Raw genomic sequence first — 14,918 nt, forward strand, 5'->3', positions numbered from 1 at the left:
TTGTGAATACTTGGATAGCACCTGGCATAAGGGGGACTCCATAGAAGAGCCAACTTTCATGATTATAATTTTAATATTGTTATATCTGAGAGCATCGAAGTCATTTGTCCTCCAGCTAATAAAGCCTGAACCAGGACTCCAACCAAGTCCAGTGACTCTAAAGCCTGGGCTCTTAATCACACCCCACGGGAGAGAATGAGGGAAGGCCTCTGGCCCGCTGCCCAGCGTTCAGTGAGAAAGAGGAAATGGTCATCTTGGGGACTATATTCCCCAAGGCCCCACCTCCGGTGTGTGGCAGGATTAGATGTCAACCTCCCACTTAGTGCTCCCTCCACACCATCAGACCAGGCCCTCACTCGCCACAGGGCTGCCTCGGAATCCAGAGTCATCCGGGTGTCTGTTGTGGGAGGTGAGGGCAGGTGCATATCTCACCAGGACAATGTATTTCACTAAAACCACTGCAAGTGTCATCTTCGGAGCCTGCCCTCACCATTCTGGCCCTGGGAATGGCCTCTTGCCCAGGAAAGATGGTGCTGGACTTTATTTTACAGTTCAGACTCAAGCTATAAATTCAAGGCTGGGGTTTAAACCAAGACCCAGAATCCCAGCCCACACCACAGCCCATAGCTGAGGTGGCCAATTCAGATTCCTTCCCATTGACCTGGGCCAAACACCATCAGGAAGGTCCGTCTGCTGGGAAGGAGGTGGAATGGGGTGACCACATGACTCCAGGATAAGAAGGAAAGAGAGAGAGAGAGTTTGGGGCCTTCTTCCTTCTGGGACCATTTCCCCACCTTGGCCTCTACATTTCACACAGATGATTTGCCTTCTTCCTTGTGGCAGGATGGAATAAAAACTTCTTGGGCTAGTAAGTATGGGGACTTATTTGCAAGGTGGCTTTAAATCTTCAAGTTCAGAGCCAGTTATCTCAACAACTTGTAGGTTATTCATGTCCCCCTCAATCTGAGAAAGTCACTTGGAGCAAGCACACAGCCCAGAGATGGCAACTAAGTTTGCTGTCTTGTGAAAACTCAAATAGACGGGTAAGAGTCATCTGGAGCTCTGGGTTGAAAAAGATTCTGTGGCCTCATGGACCCTCAGTGGGAATGCAGACTGTGACCCATTAGCAATGTCTGGCATGGGCACTGGAGTGGGGTTTCCAGGAGGTGGAAGACGTATTTGTTACATATTTATGATCTTAGACTGGCTCAAACTCCACTTATCTGACACAGGAGGGCCTAATTCCTATTCTCAGGAACTGGTAGTCTCCCAGAGTCAAGGCCAAGGCCCTGGAGACAATTAAAGAACAATAATAGACAGTCTGTCAGGAAGAGTTACGATGGTTCTGTGGTGGCAGGGTAGGAAGGACAGTAAGACATCAAGGACAGGGAGAAGTGATGTGGCAGGATGCTTTATAAGAGAAGGTGGGCCTTAGGAGGGACCTTGAAGGGAGGGAATAGGTTAAAGAACAGAAGCTGAGTTCCAGTTAGTGGGGGTGGGATGGGTGGGTGCAGGTGATAGGAAAACCGGTATGATTCAAGGGAGAGGAGCATAAAGAAGACGGTGGGTTGGGGGGTGTTGCTGTAGCGGAGTGTGCTTGGCTGAGCAGGGGTGAGTCATGCAGTCATCTATTCAATCAATACGTGTTGAGCACCATGCGGCAGGTGGTATGGGTGTTGGGGGCTCAGTAATGACCATGACATGGTACCTGCCCTCCAGGTGCTCAATCTTGTGGGTGAAATGAAGGAATAAATGCACAAATGGCAAGTTTCTAAGGAGAGAGCCAAGGACGATGATGGTGGTTGCTGAGGGTGCCTGGAGGAGGCAGAGAATGGGGTACTTATGAATGAATGAGACCCAAAGATGAGAGTAGGGTTTAGCCAGAGGGAGAAAGGGAAAGGAGTGGGTGCCTGGCAGAGGGATCAGCGTGTGCAAAGTCCAGAGGTGAGAAAGAGAGCAGGGTGAGGGGTTGGGGTGTCCATGGTGGGCTGCTGAGCAGTGAGGCCCCAAAGCAAAGACACACATTCAGTCAGAGGGGCGCATGCCCAGAAGTGGCAAACATACCATGTAGTAATCGTAGAGGAAGCTCAGGGCTGCAACGCTGTCATCGTCCCCATTGACCCTCATCATGGCCTTTGTGGCGGCTGTCAAGGGGTTTTCCAGGTAGGTCTTCCAGGCTTCATCTTCACTAGCATAGGGAAACTTCTGGAAGTTAACTGAGTCGTTCTTTAGCAGCCGCACAGACCTGAAACTAGAAGGCAGGTGGGGTGGGGGGCAGTGTCAAACCTGGGCTGTCCTGGAAGAGGGTCCATGAACGGGCAGCTTTAGGCTAATGCCCAGGAATTCAGAGAGTTGCCAGCCTTGAGAACTTGAAACTGCTTTTTCTATCATCATTAGGCAACTTCGGGCAGTGGAATGGACATGGACTCTAGAGCCAGACCACTTTGGATCAAACACAAATGTTGTAATTTAGAAGCTGAAGACCTGGGGCCCCTGTAGACCAATGAGTTCCCTCATCCATGGCATGGGGACTATAATCCTGATCTGGCAAGGCTATAGAGAGGATTTAATGAAATGTTTCCATGGTAGATATTTTTTCAAGGAGAATTACTGTAACAAGGATGGGGAGTGACAAAGAAAAAGTAAATAAAATTTCCAGATAACCCAGCATGAGTTTTCCTGAAGAAGTGGTTCTCAAGATCATGAAAGATGCAGAAGCCTGGAGATCATTTCTAGTCAGGAAAAAAGCATGGCAAGCAGCAGAGAGCGAGCCAGGGTGAGGAAGCCATTAGGCAGAACCTGGTCTTGAGAAATGGCATTTTAGTTCAGCATCTATTGTGGAGTGGCTGCAGGAGCTGCTCAGAGCCAGCAACTGAAGTTAAATGCTGCAGAGCACAGGGAGGCAGGCAGGACTCAGGCACTGCTGAGAAGTTTAGACGAATACAGAGCATGTGCCCCTACGAGACAAGCCACATGGGATCAAAGGAAAGAGATCAGGGAGGCTTTTGGGAGGAGGCAGACATATTAGTTTGGAGTACTCAGCATCAGGAATTATATTACTTAGAAATGGGAGGCAAAGCTGGGATGGGAGCAAAATACAGAATAATGACAGTAAAAAAAATTGTTTCTAATCTATATTGAGCACTGACCCTGTTTCAGGCACTGAGCTGAGCACTTCATGGTTTATCTCATTTAATTCTCACAACAACCATGTAAGGCAGGTACTATTATTTTTCCTATTCTACAGACAAGGAAACTGAAACTCCGATAAGTTAAGGGAGTTACCCAAGGTTCCAGTTAGTGAGTGGCCCATGGAGATTCAAACTTGGGCAGGATGATATTGTTCTCAAACTTCAGCTGCATCAGAATGACCTGAAGGACTTGTTAAAACACGGATTGCTGGGCCCCACTCCTAGAGTTTCTGATTCAGTAGAAGTGCCTGAGGATTTGTGTTTATAACAAATTCACTGGTGATGCTAACATTGCTAGTCTGGAGACTTTGAGAATTGCTGTTCTAGAAAAATGCTCTAAATCATGACCAAATATATCAAGGTGGCAAAGTTTTGGATGTATTAATTTTAAAGCAAAGAGTAGGTAAAGGGCAGTGGTAGGTAAGAAGATACAAACCGCCAAGCTGGGGAGAGAAAGCCACAGAGATGAAGTGGGCACTAAGTAGTCTCCTGGTGCCCCAATATCTCCTTTTCCAGGTGGGCCCAATAGACTCACTCACTTATGGTAAGCACCTAGAAGCATTGCCAGCTGTCATTTACTGTTTATATATATGAACATGCTCTATTCATAGTTCTCCTTTCAAGGACAGTACAAGGTTAGGATTGTTTGCTTTATTCTACAGAAGAAGAAACTGAGAGCCAGAAAGAATAAGAAAATGGCCATGATCACCCCACTAGACCATGACACAACGTAGGATTTAAACCCAGGTTTGCCTAGCACCAAAGCCACGTACTTTCCACGAAGCCATGCTGCTTTACCGTGATGCAGGAGGACATCCAGACCACAGAAGAAAAAGCATTAGTGGTACAGCGTCCAGCACTGTGCTAGACTAGCAGGTGGGCAGGGACCTTCCAAATCATGCCACGGGAAGTGCCCTCCTGCTGCCCAGTGGCTCAGGCCCTCATTCTCAGACCCAGAGAGGGAGCAGCAGCCAGGCCACAGCGTCCCCCATCCCACGGGCCCCAGGGCACAGGGCGTTGGGCTCTGGGAGGGAGGCAGGAGGAGCTGTCACACAGGAAAGAGAAATGATAGAAACCCTCTTGCTGCAAGGGGTGCTGAGAGAGAGGCACACCCTGAGTTTCTGCTATTATAAATCAAGAGGCCTCAAGACAGAGAGGTGAGAAGAGTCCCTTCCCAGCTGCCTCCTGGCCTAGGGTGAGAGGAACTCACTGGGCAGGCCCAGAGCAGTGCCCCCCACTCTTTACCCAGCCCCCAGCCAAAGGAAATTCCCAAACCAAAGAGGCATGGGGAAAGCAGAGAAAAGCCTAGCGGACCCCCACCTCCAGATGAACTGGGACCCGGAGTGCTCAGCACTGCTCCTCATTTGTAAAACAGATCTAATAAAAGCACCCACCTCATAGGATTATTGTGGGGATTAAGTGCACTGACAGAAGCAAAATGCTTAGAACTCTCCCTGGCACACAGTAAGTGCTTAATTACAGGCAAGCCAATATTGTGCTGCAGTGCTCAGCTTGGAGCTAGACATTGAGGGGTCACAAGGTGGCACAAGACATGGTCGGTCAGGCAGCAAGTCAGTGGCAGACCAGGCCTAGGGCCCCAACTTGCTGACTCTGGTGGATTACCATTATTTCAACTTTAATGAGCTATCCATTATCTTACCTTATTTGAAAATTACACTTTAGAAGACAGTGATGAAGTCACACCAGAAACAAAAGCACAGATAACGTTTGCTGTTCATCTGAGAGGTTTTTCTAGCCTACAGGGGTCTCCAGTCATCCTGCTGGGATCCTAAAGTCTAACACCATACATTAAGCATTACCATAGGCAGACACTGGTGCCAACTATTTTTGCTGTATCATCTCATCTACTCTGCACAATAGCCCTGAGAGATTGATATTATGATTCCATTTTATAGAAGGGGAAATTGAAACTCAAACAGTTGATATCAACTACTCAAGGCCACTCAGTTAGTACTTTGTGGAGGGTCATCTTGAATCTAGACCTGTTGGACTCCAAGATACACCTCTTAATGCCTGTGCTAATCTCCTTTCTGGATGTCTTTCCTATTCTGGAAATTCCCCTCCTCTGGAATATATTGAACCAATTCTCTGCTACAAGACAGAAGGGGATTTCCTACTGTAGTGGATTGACTTGTGTTCCCCAGTTTATAGATGTTCTTGGTCTTCGTCCACATTCTGGTGGGGGTGGACTCATTGTGAATAAGATCCCTTCAAGAAGTTATTTCAGTTAAGGTGTGGCCCAACTGAACCAGGATGGGCTTTAATCCAGATTATGGGAATCCCTTATGAGCGGGGGTGAAAGCCAAACAGAAGGAGAAGCCATGGGAAGCAGCAAGCAGCTAGTGGTCAGTGGAATCTGGAAGAGAAGGAAAAAGATGCCACCATGTGCATTTCCATGTAATGGAAAAGCCAAGGAAACCCAGGGTTTGCTAGGTAGCCACACGATACTGACCTCAGGAGCAGCAAGCCTTCTAGCCTCTGAGCAAATAAATTCCTGTTGTTAAACCAACCCATTGTATGGTATTCGTTTTAGCAGCAAGGAAACTAAAACACCCATCCACCCAAGACAGGAGGGACTAAATAAGAAAATAAGAGGACTGGAAGGGTCTCTGGCCAGGAGCCAAGAGTCCTAGTATTTTGGTCCCCATTCCTGCTCATGCTACCAATCAACTTCATGCTCCAATACTAGGTATTCGGCCTCTAGAAAGTACTGATTATAGACAAGGTTAGCATTGACTTATGTGCAAAATCCAGAAATCCAAGAACCTTAGGCTCCTTGCTCTCTTGAAGTCCGGAAATAATTGCTGAGGACCCAGTGGATGAGAAAGCGAGACAAGGGTTGTCCCATGAATGTGAAAAGGGGCCCAAGGAGTGAGCCCTATTCATGGGTGACAGAGCTAGGATGAAGAGGGAATACCTTGGGACTCCCATCCTATGGGGTCACCTTCACTGGGACCTCCACAAACTCTCTGTTGTCCCTGTTCAAAATGGACAGAACTCCTGAGCTGTCAGAAGGTAAAGGGGGGGATGGGGGAGGAGGGGCTGGGGAGAGGATTTGGCTTGGGAAACCTTTCTAACATCACATCTCTACCAGGACACAGCAAGGAGGCACCCATAGAAACAAAGGAGGAAGTAGCATCAGGGTTACAGTCCATGGGTTTGGAGCCCGACAAATCCAGGTAACTGTGTGTCCTTGGATAACACACTTAACCCTTTTGAGCCTATTTCCTCATCTGTTAAATGGTCTATTGAATGTCTTCTGTCAGTCAGGTACCCTTCTAGGTACTGGAGAATCAGCCAAGAACAAGAGAGAAAAGGCTCTGCTCCCATGGAAATTAGTCTAATTGGGGAAGACAGATCATAAACAAGTAGGTAAATAAGTTAATTTTAGTTTGTGATAAATGCTATGAAGAAAATTAGAGAATAGTAATGTGATGGCGAGTCACCAGGGTGTCTATTTTACAGTGGGGTTAATAATAAGGCCTATCTCATGGGTTGTTAGGAGAATTAAGCACATTAACATAGAAAAGGTGCTTAGCCCAGAGAGCCTGCCAGAATAATCACTCAGTAAATAATAGCCATCATCACCATCATCATTACCACCATCATCCCAGAGCCCCCAAATGAGAGTAAAGGGGAGGCCTTGCCTGAGGTTCTTAAATTAACATCCTCCCCAAGCCTCCAGTGTGTGAACCAGGTTGTGTCAAAAATAAGAGACAGCATAATAACCCCTTGTCTTGACTTTCACATTCATTATCTCATGAAGGCTCCCAACATACATGATGTGTCATTATCTCTACAGACCAGGAAAAGGACAACAGAGACATTAGGTGACCTGTTCCAGGGGACTGGCTAAGTGAGTTACAAAGCTGGGCCTTCTGGGATCCAGCCTGGTGACTCCATGACTAGTCACTTTTCCACCAAACTACTAGTGTCCAAGAAGGGATGTAGGAGAAAGAAAAAAAACAACAAACCTGGATAGCATCCATCCATCCAACCATCCACCTGTCATTTCAACAAATAGTTATCAAGTAACTACTACGTACCAGACCTTATCCTTAGAGAACATGACAACAGGTTATCCCTACCATCTCGGAGGTTGTGTTTTGGTACAGCAAGACAGACATGAACACAAAAACAAAACAAATAGCTATTAACAGATAGGTGAAGAGTGCTATAGAGGAAAAGAAGCAGGAGGACTTCTGATCTATCTGAACTCTGGGGAGTGAATGGATGTTGGCTGAGAAGAGGGAGGGTGGGGAAGAGTGAGAATGGGGCTGGGTGGGTAGGACCTTGGACATTCCAGGTGAAAGGAAGGATAAGATCAAAGGCATAAGCATGGGACAGCTGCCAGATCTTGTCCGCCTACTGTGTGTCAGATGTGAGCCAGGTACTTTGCATACGTCACCTTGTTTTAAGGAAAGTCAGCCTACCTAAGAGGAAACTCAAGTCTGAGCTTTGGTAATCTCTCACATTTGCAAAGTGCATTATATTTTTCAACATGCTTCTCATACCTGTCATCATCTCTGATCCTATAATGTCCCTACAAAGAAGGGAGGGGAGATATGACTATCCCCATTTGATAGCAGGAAAAACTGAGCCACAGATAGGGCTACTGGCTCGCCCAAGGCCACCCGGTTGGAACCTTGCTGCCTCAGGCCTAGAACCAAGGTTTCTGGCTCCCAGCATTGAGAACTTTTACAAGGCCAGCTTCTCAGAGCCTCCTTGGTCTGGCTTCTCCTCTATTTGGGAGAGCGTTGGATACAAGATCAAGAAAAAGGATCTCAGGGGTCCAACTGATAGGCCTCATCTCCTGAGACCTCCTGTTTTTAGCCTGGGGTTTTGCAACCTACTGGCAGGGGCTATAGGGCGGGTGAGGCCTTTCCCCAGCAGTTCACTCTGGGCCCACAGACTGAAGGGGTATGCTACCGGTTGATGAGCCACTTACGCTCATCACTCCAACATGCATCACTCTGGACACCAGGACAGAAGAAGCCTAGAGTGGTGAAGTGGGATTTCATCCCAATGAGTTCCTTTTGATTCAAAATACCCTCTGCTTTCTGGCTTAGTCACTTAAAACTCCCAATGCGATTAAATGTTTTCTCAGCCCTTAGTTGAGGCCTGGCACCATTTCCTTCTTTTTAGAATCCAAGCAATTTAGGGTATGAAGAGACTTTAGAAATCTAGTTCCAAAGAGGAGGTGTGATTTGCCTAAGAGCATGCAGCATACAGCAAGATTGGGACTCAGGTCTCCTGGCTGCTTACCCAGTCTTGAGTTTAATCACTGCTGTATCCCATAGGCATCTCAGTAACTCAAGACGGAAAAGGACTCTTATTCAATTTTGCAGAATGTAGAAGAAAACCCACCACAAAGGAGGTAGCCTCAAGCCCCACCAAGGGGGGAGCCTGGCAAAGGGTAGATCTGAGGAAGCTAGGCCCCACCCTCCAGCCTGACGAGGAAGAATTCCAGGGTCTGCCTGAGCTGGGTGTTGACATGCATATATGCCCAGTCAATGGCTTGCCAAACCCTGCCTTGTGCCACCCAGCATCATCAGTGGTGATCAATCACACTTGCTAATTACCTACAGGGAGGCACTGCCGCAACTGCTCACGGAGGAATCATTTTCCAGTCTACCCCACGGAAGGTGTTCCCTGGGTGTGACAGGGGTGTTCTAAAGCCTGCCAGTGGCCCATCTGGTTTTCTGGATGCACATGTTGGGAAATAGGCTGGGGGCTCATTTGGGGGCCTCAAGGGGAAATGGCAGAGCCTAGGGCATGGTTCTGTGGTGGCTCCAGTTTGAATGAAGCAATATGAAATGATTATAAGGGTGGGTCCCAAAGGCTCACAGACCCGGGTTCCAGTTCCAGCTCTGCTACTTACTAGCTGTGTGACTTTAGGCAAATAACTTGACATTTCTATGCTTCAGTTTTCTTACCTGTAAAATAGGGGAAGATGAGTGTACTAACTTCACAGAATTGTAAAAGCTACCGATCACTGAGAGTTTACCAATTGCCTTGTGCTGGCTAAACAATTTATAGTCATTGTCTTATTTAATCTTTACAATAACTTTTGAGGTTTAACTGTTGGAAGATGTAATGAGATAATGTAGGTAAAGTGTCAGCAGAGTGCCAGCATGTAATTATGTGAACTATTATTAATATTCACTTTGTGAAGTAAGCTCCAGCAAATTTCAGGATTACTCCAGCCTCACTTTCTCCTGTCTGTAAAATGGGACATCTCTTCCTAGCAGGCAGAAGCAGACTGATGCTTTGAGATTCCCCGATATGAGGGGCAAGCACAGCCAGCTTCATCATCTGGTTCCAGGTGGGCAAGTTGAGGGAGGTTAGGCTCCATCCAATACTTCCAATTCACGTACATTAATTATGTGCCATTTTCTAATTACATCAGAAACTCACTTTCTCCCCTTTGAAAAATTATTCTCTCGTGAAATTTTCTTTCATGCTATATTCTCCTTCTTTTGGTTTTCTGTCCACTTTTTGGTTTTGGTTTTTGTTCCCCTCACGACTCCTTCTATTGTTCAACTGAGGTGTGAAAGATGTTGAAATCCACCTCCAAGTCCAGGGTGCCACATCCCTCATTCACTCTGAGATTCATTCAACAAATATTCACTGAGGGTTACTTTGTCACAGGTCTTGTACTGGGCTTTGGGGACAGAGAAACGAATGCTATGCCACCTCTGCCCTCAAGAAGTTCCCAGTTCTTGTTGACTTCCTGGAAAGGCCCAATCAAATAACTCTAAAGATTGGTGACACAGTTTCCCTCCATGACCTTCACTTTTGCTATGACCCTTTTAGGAGGCAAAAGGAATAAAGAGAGAGAGGCAGTCAGCCAGGATTACTGGCCAGTTTTACAAATGAGAAAGCTAAGTTCCACAGACAGGAGGGAAGGCAGGGGAAGAGAAAGGAACCAAGTTATTTAATATGGGCATATTCTGTGGCTTTTCATCCTCATACATGTCCTGTGAGATGGGTGTCATTTTTGCCATTTTTACACATGCAGAAACTGAGGCTTAGAGAGGTTAATGAGCTCATCCCAAAGTCATCCAATCAATATGCAGCAGACCTGAGTTTCAAACACAGTTGTGACCCTGGAGCAAAGCTTGCATTCTGCTGACTCCAAAGCTACACTGCAGGTCAGTGGCGGACCTGGGAGCCTCCCGCCTCCCAATGAAACGCTCGGGCTTTCAAACCAATGGTTCTTAAAGTTGAACATGCATCAGAATCACCTGGAGGGCCTGTTAAAACACATACTGCTGGGCCCCACCCCCAGAGGTTCTGATTCAGTAGGTCTGGGGTGGTGTTGAGGATCTGCATTTCTAACAAGTTCCCAGGTGATGATAAAGATGCTGGTCCCACGGACCACACTCTGAGGACACTGTTTTAGAAGACTCAATAGACTCTTAAAAACAATGACTTCCTCTCTTCCGTCCCATTTCAAAAGTAACATGGGTTTGAAAAATACAACAAATATTTAAAATGTGGAACATACAGAAAAACAGGAAGCGGAGACTAGAATTCACCTAGCACTCCCCACTCAGAGACAACTGCTGTTAACCGTTGGGCATCTGTTTCTGGTCTCTTTTCAATGTCCATGCAGACAGGAGGCAGGGTGGCAGATTGGTGTAGCACATCGCTCTGACCCCTCAGTTAAGAGGCAGTTGAAGTCCCAGTTCTACTCTGAGATCTTGGGCAAGCCTGAGGCTACTGGAAAGGTAAAAGGAGATCACGTATTTATTAAGCACTTGACATAGTGTCTAGCGTGGAGTCCACACTCAGTGCATGTTTGGATGTTGTTTTTGTTTTAACCAAACAAAAAGAGCAATTCAAGGATCCCGTTTGTGGTTAAGCCCTGCTGCCCTTCCCCCCTCCTCCTCTTCCTCAGTATGGGATCCCGGAGGATCCGCTTGGCTCCAGCCGCGTACTGTTGAGACTGAGCGCCCAGTCCCTGGCGTAGGCCCGGAATCCCTCACCCATCCAGGGTGCGTCCGGTCCTCACCGGGCTCCTCGCGCATCCGGGCCGCGGCCGCCGTTAGGGTCGTCTCTTGGCCTCACGGCCCAGGCCGACTGTTTTACAGCCGGAGCTTAATGAGGGCTTTTAACTTTTCATTCACCAGCAGCATAACTCGACTTTTAATAACACACCTTGTGCACGACAAAAATTTGCTCCTGGCAATCATGGTTTCGACCACAAAACCACAGCGGGGAGGCGTTCCTGGTTAACTCTTTCAGCGCTCCAGGCAGTCTGGAGCCAGCCCGGAGATCAGATACACCTTCGTTGGAGACCCGCGGTCGCTGACTGGGGCAGTTTCTAGCACCCACCCACCCCCACCCCCACCCCCACCCTCAAGTCGCTTCTCTCCAAAGCTTTGGGAAAGGAGAAGATTCCAGCCAGCCGGTCGGGACCCAGGCTGCAGGTGGAACGAGGTGGTAAAACAGAATCCTAATGCACCCCCTGACTTCCCTCTCTCGTGCGTCCATTCAATAGACCTACTACGTGTCAAGTCACAAGCTCGCTGAACCCTTATTTCCTCGGCTGCAAACGATGCCTAACTCGCAGGGCGGCTTGAGGGGTGGGGTGAGATAGTGCAGGTGCGCCTGGTATACAGTAGGCCTTCCGGGCACCACTACTCCAGGGGATCGGGGGTGAGGGGTGGGAGTACCGCCGTCTTTCTTGAGGGGCCTCACAGCAGCCTGGGTAAGACAGCAGCTTCTGAGAACCCGTTATTCGCTGAGGGAGCCCTGATGGCCGCTTGTGCGCAGGCGCCGCAGGCAGCATACGGGCGACTCCTGTTTTCCCACATTAGGCGGCGACTTCCGGCGGCCGCTGACCCAGCATCCCTTGCGCTGGCTCCTGCCCCGGGGCCTCGGATTGCTGCGGGCTGCAGGCTCCCGGGAGTGGCGTGGGGAGGCTTTGGGGCTGGCTGACGCTCCGCGGCTCTGGGCCCGACCACATGAAAGGCCCGTGCGCTTGCCATTCGCCAGCTACTTCGAGCTGGTTTCTGACTACAATGCCACGGCCTCTATGCTCCTCAAGAGCCCGTCTTCGAAGTGCTGTCTTCCACCTGAGGCCTGGTAAAGGTTCACGTTTATGGAGCTCCGACTCAGGGCCGAGTGGTTCACATACCGTTTCTCTTGCCAGGTAGGTGTTTATAGACCTCATTTGACAGATGAGGAAACCGAGGGCCAGGGAGGAGATACAGACTCACCATGACCCTGCCGCTGGTAAGTGACAGGAGGTAGAGTCGAATGGAAGTCCCTCTTTTCCCACTACCCTGAGGGTTAGCAAGAGTTGGTTGTTCTATCAAGACTCAATATTTTCTCCAGATCCACTTCTCTTAATCCAGACACTTTAAGGGGAATGCGGTAGCTAGGACTTGACCACAAAAGAGGCAGCAGCTCAGAAAGTTGCCAGCCAAGCACTTGGTGTCCCCCGTTATCAGCAGGGGCAGTTGAGCCCCCAGGCACTGAGGCTCTGCCATTGTAATCTCATATAGTGGCGTCAGAGGCTGCCTGCAATTACTCAGCAGGGGAAGGCTCCCCTCACTCCACCCCAACTCACATTTCCCCTGAAATTGTCCCACCTTAAAAATAAACAACAACAACAACAAAAATATCCACAGGGAATCCTCACTGTCAGAGGATCTGACTTCAAACCAAAGTCGTTAAAGAGGAGAAAAGTAGGACACCTTTCTATTTAAGTAACCCGGCTTCTGGACATTTTACTTCCTGAAAGGCCGCAATGAATACATTCTGTCTATAGCCTCTGCACTTTTAACCAACAGAACTAAGTGGGATGGTGACACATCATAAGCTTTTTTTGTGTGCTCCAAGTATGGGAAATTAGAAAGCAAAAGGTTTGGAAAGGCTAATTGATAGGTTTTTTTATAAAGCAACAATAGTATTGTCAGCTTGCTCCTTACCAGGTTTTAAACCAAACATTTTTCTAAAGCTGTTATCTCATTGAATCCCCCAATAATTCCATGAGGTGGGTACCATTATTGGCCACAATTACAGGTAAGAAAACTGAGGCTTAGCTAGGTAAAGTGACTTGCCCAAGGCCAGAGCTGATACTCAAACCCAGGTGTTGGCTCCAATGCCCCTGCTCTTATTTTAATTTTATGTTTCAACCCCAGGAATTCTGATACCTGTTAACCCACAGTGATGTCCTGCAAATATAGTTGGCTAACCCAGGAGAACCCAAGAGCTAGTATCGTGGAATCCTGTCTGCAATCAAGACCCTCCAACTGCCTTGTCTTGAAGATCTTTAAGTTCATAAAACAATCTGTTGAGGAGTAGCTTGGAAAAAAGGTTGTTGAAGCCTTGTTTCTGCACACTCACCTCTACGGCTGTTAGGAAGAAAAGAGTGTTTTAGATGCCTGACTTCTGCCAGCTCCCTGAACCCAGGCCAAAGCAGCTCAGAATCCCAGTCTCATCCCACTTTCTCTGAGGTCTGGATCCCAAGCAGTGGGTCCCTGGTGAAAGTCTCCATCAGCTAGTTGGGATTTGAAATCCCAGGAAAGCACCTGCATCCTGCCAGGCAACAGAAGTGACCTCACCAGAAACCACCTCTCAGCTTCCCCAGCCTTAGAACTGCTTCTGAATAAAATCAACCACATTTTATTGAACGCATCTTCAGACTCTGACTCTGTGTTAAACATTTTACAGTTTTATCAGACTTAACCCTCTCAAGAATCCTACAAAGCACTCTGGTACCCATTTTCTAGATGAGAAAAATAAAGCTCAGAAAAGTTGAGTGACTTGCCCAAGATCACACAACTTGCAAGGAGCAGAACCAGAATTTGAGCTTAGGTCAAGCTGACTGACTCCATGGTGCACATGTTTAACACCACTGTTGCCTTCCCATCAGGGACTGTTCCAACGCAGCAAACAAGTCCCTTAAGGAAACCCAACTCTGCCTAAGATAGCTCTTAAAACAATTCAGAGAGAATCCTTTTGGCAAGAAAATAGAAAGCCTCAATCAGATTGGGGGTGCCTCTGGCATTCAAGGCCCCTTCAGAATATAAAAAAGTGATGCCAAAAACCATCACAGTTTCGTCCCATGCTTCCCTTCCTAGCTCGAAACCGCTCAGCAGAGAGAGGAAGAAAAAAAAAACTTTTCCCAGGGAAACACTCAACTCTTAGCTTGAGACAGGGGCCTGCCTCAACAAGCCAAAGAGAGATTGTCAGCCCATTCATTTACTCTTACAAATTACTCTGGGAATCCTAGCTCCGGCCTCCCTGCTCTTCCCCCTTCTGTAAATCCCATCCAGCCTCCACGCTCAGAGAGCACCAGGCATCTACCGATGTTTACTCACTCAAGTTCATTCGACATCTTCCTGCTCCCAAGCTCCCAGGCTCCCAGGCTCCCACGACTGGTGCTGAGGCTCTGCTGACCGCTCGTCTCTAATTCTTGCCTGACACAGACATTCCCTGCCTAGGGAAGTGTTTGATTTATGTTGAGGTTTGGGTGTCGGGATTTTGCTGACAGGTAGGTTCCCAGCAGCGCCGGTGCTGATTGGCTGTAGAGACAGGTGCCCGCAACAGCAGGTATACCTCAACAGGTGCAGCTGTTAACTCTTGGCCTGCCGGTAGGGGTGGGGCCTCGGGGGCCGGCTGGGTGGAGCCGACCAATTCCTTCCCTGGTGAGGGGGTGGGGGTGGGGTGGAGATGAGGGAGGAGAGAAGG

At 48.1% G+C, this 14,918-nt stretch overlaps 1 protein-coding gene across 1 annotated transcript in view; it reads right to left on the reverse strand.

The window, feature by feature from the left end:
- The window catches only part of GRHL3 (grainyhead like transcription factor 3), a 34,926-nt gene extending 20,285 nt beyond the window's left edge, over positions 1–14,641 (reverse strand). Inside the window, exons 1-2 of the mRNA XM_037818273.1 lie at positions 14,549–14,641; positions 2,065–2,251 (exon numbers count right to left, since the gene is read on the reverse strand). Coding sequence (XP_037674201.1) covers positions 2,065–2,251; positions 14,549–14,565 — 204 coding nt within the window. The 5' untranslated portion in view covers positions 14,566–14,641. The remainder of the gene's footprint in view (positions 1–2,064; positions 2,252–14,548) is intronic.
- Positions 14,642–14,918: the final 277 nt, after the last annotated feature.

The sequence above is a fragment of the Choloepus didactylus genome, chromosome 2 (genome assembly GCF_015220235.1).
Source record: "Choloepus didactylus isolate mChoDid1 chromosome 2, mChoDid1.pri, whole genome shotgun sequence".
Taxonomy (NCBI): domain Eukaryota; kingdom Metazoa; phylum Chordata; class Mammalia; order Pilosa; family Megalonychidae; genus Choloepus; species Choloepus didactylus.